Source organism: Impatiens glandulifera, chromosome 4 (assembly GCF_907164915.1).
Source record: "Impatiens glandulifera chromosome 4, dImpGla2.1, whole genome shotgun sequence".
NCBI lineage: Eukaryota > Viridiplantae > Streptophyta > Magnoliopsida > Ericales > Balsaminaceae > Impatiens > Impatiens glandulifera.
In genome coordinates, this window is record NC_061865.1 from 43,645,968 (window position 1) to 43,658,488 (window position 12,521).

The window sequence follows — 12,521 nt, forward strand, 5'->3', positions numbered from 1 at the left end:
CTGTTAGACTTGCACGTATAACTACGTATATGTTAGACTGACACGTCTAAGTACGTAACACGTCTAATTAGCATGCTTAGACCACGTTTAAGTTAGCCAAATCTGATGCACCTGTATAGAAATAATTAGACGACTTAACTTCGTTTATATGTAAACATCATCAAAACTTAATTGATTAATATTTAGCATTTTCTTTTAATTAACTATTTACTTAATCTTCCAAACAATTTCTTCTAAGTTAATGAACTCTTAATTTTTCCCAACAAAAATAACATCTCTCGACACAATGCATTTGTGGGTTGATGGATCCATACACCGCCACCCTTTCCTTCTTTGGTCATAGCTCACGAACACTCATTTTACTACCTTTGCATCCAATTTGGTCCTTCTCGAGTCTAGAATATTGACATAACAAGTAGATCCAAAAATTCTAAAATGCTTAACATTAGGCTTAAAACTAAAAAGCATCTCGAATGGAGATTTGAACTCATTTGGGCTAAGAGGAACTCCATTGATGACATGGGAAGCACAACTCATGCCTTATGCCCATAAGTGCTTTGGTATATTCCTCATATGCAGCCACGACTTACAATCCTATATAAGGTGTCGAATCTTCCTTTCGGCTATCCCATTTTGTTGCGGGGTCTCAAGACATGAGAGTTTTATTTTTATTCCATTTTGCCTACAAAACAATTCAAACTCTTTTGAGCAAAATTCTCCACCATTGCCTATCCACAATACTTGAATTTTCCTTTCTTGTTCTCCTTCTACCGTCTCCTTGAACTCGAGAAATTTAGAGAACACTTCGGACTTCTCTTTCACAAAGTACACCCAGGTGAACCGAGAAAAATCATCCACAAATAGAAACATATATTTACTTCCCGAGTATGAGGCAGTTCGAGTTGTTCCCATCAAGTCACTATGAACTCGATCCAAAGAACCCTTACTTCTTGATACAAAGTTGTCGAATGAAAGTCGATGAGTCTTCCCATATTGACATCCTTCACACACAATGCCCTCCTCAATTCTCAATCTTTAGGTAGAATTTCGACAAGTCTTTCGAGATATAACACTAAGCTTAGTCATATTGACATTCTCAAGTCTTGCATGCCATAGAAAGGAGGTGCTTTTGTTGTTCACTTTTTCGATGTACGAATTTGATGTTGAAAGAACAAATAGATCATTTACCCGAGTTCTAGTTCTTTCACATTCTTTAAGAACTTCACATCATGTGGACCGAACAACACAAGATTTCCCGCGTCTATAGCATTTGCTACTAAGAAGAGATTCTTCTGGATTCCTGGAACATGGTAGACATTCTTCAGAGTAATAGATTCTCCTTTGTCGTTATTAATGACAATTGATCCTTCCCTTTTAACTTCATGAACTGACTTATCTGTCATGACAATGCCACCACCTCCATTATGAACTCGACTCGACGAGAACACAGAATCATCTCCAGTAACATGATGTCCGCACCCTAAATCGACAATCCACCTTTGATCGATTTCCTGTTTACCATAAGACGCCTATGTTTTCTTTTCCTTCGAAATCATCACATCGATATGAAAAGCCTTGTCCCAGTCCTCCTCAACACGTTGGTTAGACTTTTATCCGAGATTTGAACTAGCAAAATTTCCATTCAAAGTTACTCTACAATCTCTCTTGAAGTGTCCAGTCTTTCCACACCTGAAACACTTAAGGGGCTTTTTAGTAATATTTGAAAAATCCTGACCTATTTCTTCCTTCTTCGACTTTCCCATTTTCAAGCTCGATTTCTTCACGAACAACACATTGTTTGACTCATACTTTATACTCGTTCTAGTCATTTGTGCGGCCAACGACTCTTAAGATGACAAGAGATTTTCAAACTCCTCAAGTGAAGGTTGTTGAGCCCAAACTTGAATCGATGTGATGAATGGTGTATATCGGGTCGAAATCCTTGAACAATATGCCTCTTTGTTCGAGCTTCTAAGATTTTCTCATCTGGGTTCAATAAGGAAATTTCTAAGCATATGTTTTTTAACTTAAGAAAGAACTCTGAGATAGATCCAATTTGCATTGCGGCTGCCAACTCATTTTCAAGCATTTGGAAACAAGCATCGTTCTTCTTGTTGAAAAGACGACCAAGCATTTCCAGATCTCGCGAGTAGATCCACAACCAATGATGTGCACAAACAGATTGTGGGAGATTGACCTCTTCAACACAAATTCTGCCTTCGCATTGAGTCTCTTCCGCTTCTTCGATGCTTCTGCATTTTCAGCAACATCCTCAGGAGCTACATCATTTTCGTCTACGATGATGTCCTACAAATTTTTCCCGACCAGGTACGATTCCATACAGGTTTTCCATATCCGATAGTTTGAATGGTTTAACAACTCCAAACCAAGTCCAGCTACACGACCACCACTTTCCATATCGAATAACAATGATACCTTCTTCACCAATGTTACCAAAGCTCTGATACCATGTAACGAAATCACAATCAGGACTTCAATGATCGAACCGTAAAAAACTTATTAGAAAGTGAATAGAAACTTTAGAGAATGAAAACAACTTTGAATGAAATTTTGTCTATTGAACTTGTTGAAATAAGAACACGATTACATAATTATATAAAGTAAAACATAACTTAGACATTAAACTAAGAGACATGAAGAGTCTCATTTATTAGAGATAAGATTAAGAGACTTGGACAATCCAAGAGACTATTGCATAACAAAAAGAAATATTAATTATTATACATTAGTTTCTAACAAAAACAACAATGGGGCTCCTCACTGTGTTTGTGGAGCTTACCCATGACAAAGAAGCAGAAACAATATTCCCTACACTAATCCTTCCTACGAAAACCACCCCAAATGTTTGAGTTTGTCCGACACTAGAGAAATGAAGTACGTTTGGCACAACTTGTATGTTTAATCCTGGTGGAGCAATAATTTGGGCTTGGTAAGTGGATGATGAAGGTCCCACATTTGTAACTGTCCTAGTGTAGGTGACATTAAAATGAGTAGAAGGCAGGACAGGGATTGAAAATGAAGGGATGTTCAAATTCCATGCATTTTCTGTCCCATAACGGTTGCAAACACCATGCATATCCGAAAGAAATTTCAAATCATTGTTGCTGTAGCCTTGCCCGCACAAAAACTTCAAATAGTCAACTAGTGTAATATCATACACAAGGCCCGGTTTTCTAGCCCTTTCAGGGTTTATCTGGCCAGCTCCATAAGCAAATTCTGCTTGAGGTGTTTTTTCTTCACTCATCTTGGTGGCTATATGAAAATTATTTGTAATTGAACATTATTTAAATGATACATTATTTATATGATTAAATATTTATGCATTTTATATATATACCGGTAGTCATAAGAGCAGATTTTATAGCTGCCGGAGACCATGATGGATGAAATGATTTCACATATGCGGCTGCAGCAGTAACATGTGGGCAGGCTGATGAGGTGCCTGATACGATGTTATATGGTAGCCTTCTCAAATCTTCTTGTAATCTCGTAGGAGAATTTGCAAGTGTCCATGCTCCCAAGATTTTAACACCGGGTGCACACAAATCCGGCTATATATCGAGAGAGTAGGAACTTTGTTATAAATTCTTGAAAGTTAAATATAATTTCTAACTTTAATTAGGACTTAAATTTATTGGAGGAGTAAAATTTATACAACCTTGAGAATATGAGGTGTCATAAAATTGGGTCCCCTAGATGAGAATGATGCAATATATGGTGCTGAAGCATCAAAAACTTGAGTACTCTTCAATATGCTTCCAATTGGATTACTGTTTCATATAATAAATAAAAAATGAACAAAGTATAACATGTTTAGAACAGCTTGTATCGTATATACCTTGATGAGCTAACATATCTCAAGATGTTGTAACCAGTACTCCGCATGTCAAGATAAGTTGTTGGGAGGGCAAACACGCCAGAGCCATCTTTGGTTGCATTAGCTTGTATCACCATACCAATTGCTCCAGCAGAAATAGCTGCTCTTCCAAAATTATATTCATCACAAATGACAATCTTACCTTTTACCAATATAGGATTAAGTGAGTTCGGTTTGCACAATCTGTAAAATATGAGATCAATAAATACATGAACATTATATAAGAGTATAAATAATAACTATATAGCTATAGTTCATTGAAAAGTAGAATTGGAGATCAAACCTCAAAAAAGTTTGTTTAAGCTTTCATTTATTACGGTTTTAATTCGAATAATTCAATACAATACAAGGGTTCAAGAGCATATTTTTATATTTAACCAAAGAAGAATGATAGGGAGCACGACTTTGGGGGAGCGACTCGTACAGCGAAAGTGACATCGCCGTTATACGAAAGTGACCTCGCTGTTATACAAAAGAGACCTCGTCCCTTTTGTATAACAACGAGGTCTCTTTTGTATAACAGCGATGTCACTTTCGTATAACAACGATGTCACTTTCGCTGTACGAGTCGCTCCCTCAAAGTCTTGCTCCCAATCATTTTTCCTAAACAAAATTGAGGGACTTTTCTATCTTTTACATTCTCCATATAACTAGAATTTCTATAATCACCCACAGAAGGGTATAATAGAAATTCAAGAAAATTTTATTCAATGTCCATATTATTGGGATATCTTTTTTTTTGTTGTTGTTAAATACCTAGATTGAGAACTAGAAGAACCATTTCTTTTATTGGGCACACTGCCTCCATACACTAAAGGGCTGTAACCATTTGGATCAAACGTGTTCACTGAAACTCCCTGTGCATGATTCAAAAGTGAATAAATAACTTAATAAAAAAAATTGTATGAATGCTTAAACATAAAAAAATAATTGTGAAAGATTCACCATCAAAGTTTTCCCATTGCCCAACATCAAATTGGTAACGTAATTACGATCGCTGGCACTTGCTGCTACTGTAAGCGCCCAAGGAGCAACATTTTGGATAGATTAAAGTCCCGGACCATCGTTTCCAGCAGACATTGACGTCAAAATTCCTTTATTCATGGCTTGAAAACTCATAAAAGCAATGGGATCGTCACAGTAGCTTGAACAATCATTTGCAAGAGAAATTGATAATAGATCAACCCCATCATTAATGGCATCAAAAAATGCTACAATAATGTCCTCATCTGCGCAACCGGTTGACCAACATACTTTGTAAACGGCGATCCTCGAAGACGGGACTCCTCCTCGAGCTATACCTCTCCCGAGACCAGAAAGGCCTTCCGAATTAACAAGGTTACAGGCGATTATTGAAGCCACATGAGTTCCATGACCATTGGAGTCTCTTGGAGACTGGATATCGGTTGGGGAGAAGTCTCCATCGTTTTTGTAGTATTTTGCTCCAATAAGTTTCCTGCATTTAAAGTCATGTATAAGTGAAAATAATAAATGGAATAAATATAATAATTTTTTATAATCATTAGCAAAAGCATCATAATCTAATTAGTTAAATGTTATGTTAATACATATTATAATTTTATTAGGATTTACATTCTAGCTTCATACAATAAAAATAGTTTTATTAGGATTTAATTGATATTTATTTATTACAAAACAAACTGATTAATTTAAAAAAAATAAATTAAATGTGAATATCCATTTTAATTGTTTTCTTGTTGATTATAAATCATGAATGACTGTCAGAATCTATGAAACAAGTACTTACATATTGCAATGGAAATTAGTTAATCCATCACAGGACCCTTGCCATTTAATTGGTGGAGGTCCATATCCAGTATCAATAAAACAATCTGACTCGGGCCAAATTCCAGAATCGATTATTCCAACAATTATATCGCTCTCAACCGTGTGCTCTCTTCGAATCCCTTGTGGGAAGTGTAAGAAGTCCCATGATCTCGTTGTTTGTAGATGATGGTTTTTGTTTGGAAAGATAACGACCTCTTCTTTCATTGCTGATAATTAATTAATGTAATGAGTAAATGATTTTTTAAGAGAATTTGTAAAATTTGAGAACTAGGTAATGATCTTACAGGAAATTCGTTTACTTTCTTCATCTGTTAATAAGGTCACAAAACCATTTAATTGACCCTTATAACTGTATAGAACTGACGCAGAAGAATTACTATTAAAACAAAAAAAAAATCAAAATAAGTAAATATGATAGAATTTTATTAATAAGAAAACATTTGTTCAAAGTAATTGATTATTATAACATTACAGGCCAGTCAGAGCTTTTTTTAGAAAGCTTGAATGTAACTTAGCTTGAGCTTCACTTGGTAGTTTCGAGTTTCCCATGTACACTATATACTTCTGCATAAACATAATTTAATGATCGTTTGAATCTCATCATGTGAGGTAGTTTTTCTATTGATTGGAAATGAAATATGAGTAGTATTTAACATCACCTTTGTCACACACAATAAAAATACAAAAATTATAGAACAGTACTAACTTTTATATTTACAAAAATACAGTACATGTACCATTCAAAATTATGTTATGTTTATTTTTATACTTCTTCAAAATAAAGATTAAGATATTAAAAAAAAAGGATAAATAGTGTAATGGTGTACCTTTCTTTCTTGACCACTCACATGGGTGCAAGTAAAACAGACAACGTATAAAGTACATAATTGAAGGAAACTTGGAACAATTGAATATGTTCTTGTTTGTCTCATCTTAGAAAGGTGTTTTTTTTTTCTAACTTAAGCTTGGAAGAGAGAGATCGAAGTTCCTATTTAACCATTTTATAGATTCTAAAACAATAGAAACACAAAAACTTTTAATATTTTGTAAATCTTGTTTGTTTGGTCATTGTGTTATGCAATTTTTAATGTAATTTGTGATTTTTTTAGAAAAGAAATCTCTTTCTCTCATTAAAATTCACACTGAAAAAAGTTTCTAAAAATACTTGAATATGTATTATTACAGTTATGTATTTTGTGTTGAAATTACATAAAATATAAAAGTATAATTTTACAAGAAATTAAATAAATTACAATATGTAAATAAACGGAAATCAATGAATTCAAAGGTTGATTTGAGAAATGTTTTATTCTTTAAAATAGTTTCATCGTTTTCCTCTTGTGTGCTGAAGTGTATCAGATGATTGTCTCTTATAGTAGAACAAATCTAGTAGTGATTCTGCATCAGAATCGTTTGTTGAAATTTTAAATTAATTCATAAATTCCATTAATTAATGGAATTAGAATTTCGATAAATCAAATCAAATAAAATTCAAATGAAATTCACACGAAATTCAAATAAATTAAAGTAAAATTTGATCCAAATAATTAAATTATTATAATTAATTTTTTAATTATGTATTTAACATTTAATGACTTGAAGAACAATTATCAAATTAAATGTATTTAATTTTGTTAATTGTCATCAAACCTTCATGATATTATTGCTATCAATTTATTAGAAATATAGAAAATCATGTAACGTGTATTTTCTAATGAAGAGAAAATGCAATGGGAAATAAAGAGGCAATCAAGGTCAGCCGTTGGATAAAAATTTAATGATTGATTTTGTTTTATGAAAACTTATCTTTTTAACAATATAAAATCCCTCATCACTAATCTCAAACCACTTCATCCTTAATTATTTTCTCACTCTAGAATTCCAAAAACTTTTTTCTTGTTTTTGTGAATGTTCTTCAAGTTCTTCGCTCGATATTTTTCGTAAAAACCCGGTGATAGTTCTAGTACTTTATCAAGTTCGCTGCGTAGTGATTTCGATGCTGAATCATTAATAAATTCGTTGTACCCTGTGACACAACCATCTGTGATAAGCTCCAGCACAAGGGAGACGGTGGAACTGTTTTAAGGTAATGTGATAAGCATATATATATATATATATATATATATATATATTTATTTATTTAAAGACAATATATCTAACAATCATAAAATAGTTTATTTGTGCTAAGTTATTTAAGAGTTCGCGCCATCGAATTTTTTTTTTGTCTTTGATTTTTTAAAAATATAAGCTGCGATGTTACGAAAGAGATGATGTTCATTTCAAAAAATTAAAATAATTCATCTTAAAGAATAAAAAAATCAACAAATAAAGAGAAGTCTTTATTGTATATAGATATATCGATTATTAACACATTTGTTCTTATATTGTTAAAGCTTAATTTTATAATCCAATATATTTTGATATAATTTTTTTTCAAGGAATATTAATATGAATATTCATTATACAAATGTTATATAGAAAATAAATTAGTATAAAATAATTTAATTTTTTATGGTTTTAATTAAAGATTTGATTGTTTATTAAAATTATTATTATTAATGAATGAAAATAAGAAAGTAACTAATATGTTAGTTTTCAATTTTATGGAAATTAATGGTGTTAAAATTAATTATAGACCATCTCCTAATTTTCGTAATTGTTTTTTAGAACAATATATGTTTTACTTTCCATATATTTGATATGTTTGCATTCCAAATTTCAACTGTTTTAAAATTTTTGTTTGGGCACAATAGTTTGTTTACAAGTTAATCTTTTTAAAAGACAATGAAATCGTTTTAAGAGGAATATGTTAAACAAATGTCTCAAATTAACACTTGATATCGAAAATTTGGTTTGTTTATATATTGTAGTTTATTTAATTTTCTTTAATAACATTATATTTTTATATTTATGTAATATCAAGAAAAAATATTTAAAGATTACAAAAATACCATCACAAAAACAGAATACATATATACTATTACTAACTCCTCGATGTAAGTTAGAAAATTTCCCACAACAATAATTTTTTATAAGAATTGAATTTGAGACATTTATTATTTATTGGTCAATACTTTTATTTTATCAATATAATTATTTTACAAGTTATGGTCTTTAATTGTTTCAATTTTATCGATATATCAAATACCTTCAACCACTTTAAATTTTTACTAAGAAATCCTACCTATAAAGATTTACTTGCTATAAATATTATCCATAAGGTATGTTCTTACCTAAGATCAATTTTTGAGGATCAAACTAGTTTCCATCATGTCACTATTTCACATTTTTTTATGAATGAAAAACATACTTTTCAATTTAAAATTAATTATCATTTTTTGTTCACCTTACAAAATGTCCTAACTTTAGCTTCAATATGTTATCACAAACAATAATTTATAGACAATCACCTAATTCTCATAATTGTTTTTTAGAACAGAATTATGTTTTACTTTCCATATGTTTAAAATGTATGTTTATGCATACCAAATTTTATATTATTATATAAAAAAATTTATTTTGGCACAATAGTTGTCTATAAGTTAATGATCTTTTTAATAGACGGTGAAACTATTTTAAGGGAAATATGCTAAACAAATGTCTCAAATTAACATTTGACATCGATAATTTAGTTTCTTTATATATTGTATTTTATTTAATTTTCTTTAATAACATTATATTTTCATAATTATGTAATTACAAGACAACATACCTAAAGATTACAAAATACCTTTTCAAAAATAGAATACATATCAACTAAGTCCTCAATATAGGTTAGAAAATTTCCCACTACAATAATTTTTTATAATAATTGAATTTGAGACATTTCTTAACTATTTATTGGTCAATAATTTTTTTTTATCAATATAATGATTTTAAACGTTAAGGTTTTTATTGTTTCAATTTTATCGATAAATCAAATACCTTAAACTACTTTAAATTTTTCCTAAGAAATCCTACACATAAAGTGAAATTTACAATAAATGTTATCCATAAGGTATGTTCTCACTTAAGATCAACTATTGAGCATCAAACAAGTCTCCCATCTTACTATTTCACATTTACTTAGGAATGAAAAATATGCTTTTCAATTTAAAATTTCTTATCATTTTTTGTTCTCCATACAAAATATCCTAACTTTAGCTTCAATATGTTATTAAAAATAATAATTTATAGACAATCTTCTAATTCTCGTAATTGTTTTTTTAGAACAGTATATGTTTTACTTTCCATATGTTTGAAATATTTGTTTGCATTCCAAATTTTATATTATTATTTATAATTTTTTGTTTTGGCACAATAGTTTGTTTACAAGATAATAAATTTTTTAAAAGACGGTGAAATTGTTTTAAGAGAAATGTGTTAAACAAATGTCTCAAATTAACATTTAATATCGATAATTTCGTTTCTTTATGTATTGTAGTTTATTTAATTTTCTTTAATAGCATTATATATTCATAATTATGTAATTTCTAGAAAAAATACTTAAAGATTACAAAATACCTTCACAAAAATAAAATACATATCAACTAATTCCTCGATGTAAGTTACAAAATTTCCCACAACAATAATTTTTAATAAGAATTGAATTTGAGACATTTATTATTTATTGGACAATACTTTTTTTTATCAATATAATGATTTTACACGTTAAGATTTTTAATTGTTTCAATTTTATCGATAAATCAAATTCCTTCAACCACTTTAATTTTTTCCTAAGAAATCCTAACCATAAAGTGAGATTTACTTACTATAAATGTTATCCATAAGGTATGTTCTTACCTAAGATCAACTTTTGTCGATCAAACTAGTTTCTATCATCTTACTATTTCACATTTACTTATGAATGAAAAACATGCTTTTCAATTTAAAATTCATTATATTTTTTGTTCTCCATACAAATGTCCTAACTTTAGCTTCAATATTTTATCACAAACAATAATGTCTAGACAATCACCTAATTCTCGTAATTGTTTTTTTAGAACACTATAATGTTTTACTTTCCATATGTTTGAAATATATGTTTATGCATACCAAATTTTATATTACTATTTAAATTTTTTTATTTTGGCACAATAGTCTATCTACAAGTTAATGATTTTTTCAATAAACGGTGAAACCATTTTAAGGGAAATGTGCAAATTAAATGTCTCAAATTAACATTTGAAATTGATAATTTCGTTTCTATTTATATTGTGTTTTATTTAATTTTCTTTAATAACATTATATTTTCATAATTATGTAATTTTAAGACAATATACCTAAAGATTACAAAATACCTTCACAAAAATAGAATACATATCATCTAATTCCTCGATATAAGATACAAAATTTCCCACAACAATAATTTTTTTTATAAGAATTGAATTTGAGACATTTATTATTTATTGATCAATACTTTTTTTTTATCAATATAATGATTTTTCACGTTAAAGTTTTTATTTTTTCAATTTTATCGATAAATCAAATACCTTCAACTATTTTAAATTTTTCCTAAGAAATCCTACACATAAAGTGAGATTTACTATAAATGTTTTCCATAAGGTATGTTCTTACCTAAGATCAACTTTTGAGCATCAAACTAGTCTCCAACATCTTACTATTTTACATTTACTTATGAATTAAAAACATGCTTTTCAACATAAAATTTATTATAATTTTTATTCTCAATTTAAAATATCCTAACTTTAGCTTCAATATTATCACAAATAATAATTTATAGACAATCTCCTAACTCTCGTATTTTTTTTTAGAACAATATATGTTTTACTTTTCATATGTTTGAAATGTTTGTTTGCATTCTAAATTTCATATTATTATTTTAAAATTTTTGTTTTGGAACAATAGTTTGTTGACAAGTTAATAATCTTTTTTAAAATACGGTGAAATTGTTTTAAGAGAAATGTGTTAAACAAATGTGTCATATTAACATTTGACATCGATAATTTCGTTTCTTTATATATTGTAGTTTATTTAATTTTCTTTAATAACATTATATTTTATATTTACGTAATATCAAGACAAAATACTTAAAGATTATAAAATACCTTCACAGAAACAAAATACATATCAACTAACTCCTCGATGTAAGTTAGAAAATTTCCCACAACAATAATTTTTTATAAGAATTGAATTTGAGACATTTATTATTTATTGGTTAATACTTTTTTATCAATATAATTACTTTACAAGTTAAGGTTTTTAATTGTTTCAATGTTATAGATAAATCAACTACCTTCAACCACTTTTAAATTTTTCATAAAAAGTCCTACCCTTAAAGTGAGATTTACTATAAAGGTTATCCATAAGGTATGTTCTTACCTAAGATCAACTTTTGAGGATCAAACTAGTTTCCATCATCTTACTATTTCACATTTACTTATGAATGAAAAACATGCTTTTCAATTTAAAATTTATTATCATTTATTGTTCTCCATACAAAATGTCCTAACTTTAGCTTCAATATTTTATCACAAATAATAATTTATAGACAATCTCCTATTTCTCCTAATTGTTTTTTAGAATAGTATTATGTTTTACTTTACATATATATGTTTGAAATGTTTGTTTATGTATTACAAATTTTATATTATTATTTTAAAAAAAAAAATTCGGCACAATAGTCTGTGTACAAGTTAATGATCTTTTAAAAGACGGTGAAATTGTTTTAAAAGTGATAGAAAAATTAAGAAGATTAATTTTGGAACCGGCCATACATTACAATTTTTGAATATTTATTCTAAATAATCAAAAAGGGAGAAATTGATAGAAAAATTAAGTAGATTAATCTTGAACCGGCCAGACAAACTAAACA

General features: G+C 29.1%; 1 protein-coding gene across 1 annotated transcript; it reads right to left on the minus strand.

Moving 5' to 3' along the window:
• Positions 1-1,184: 1,184 nt before the first annotated feature.
• LOC124935184 (cucumisin-like) lies at positions 1,185-5,911 on the minus strand. Its single transcript, XM_047475634.1, has 11 exons — positions 5,667-5,911; positions 4,960-5,354; positions 4,844-4,911; positions 4,655-4,755; positions 3,860-4,081; positions 3,680-3,791; positions 3,359-3,572; positions 2,801-3,273; positions 2,343-2,461; positions 1,902-2,252; positions 1,185-1,497 (listed from the first exon to the last, which is right to left on the minus strand). The coding sequence occupies exons 1-11, from the start codon at positions 5,909-5,911 to the stop codon at positions 1,185-1,187; spliced, it is 2,613 nt and encodes an 870-aa protein (XP_047331590.1).
• Positions 5,912-12,521: the final 6,610 nt, after the last annotated feature.

Excerpts from the sequence above, each read along its gene's own strand:
- LOC124935184 (XM_047475634.1), bottom strand. The coding sequence starts at position 5,911 with ATGAAAGAAGAGGTCGTTATCTTTCCAAACAAAAACCATCATCTACAA. Across the intron at positions 4,912-4,959 it reads AATGTCTGCTGGAAACGATG|TAGCAGCAAGTGCCAGCGAT; the intron begins GTCCGGGACTTT and ends GGGCGCTTACAG. Across the intron at positions 3,573-3,679 it reads TGACACCTCATATTCTCAAG|CCGGATTTGTGTGCACCCGG; the intron begins GTTGTATAAATT and ends CTCGATATATAG.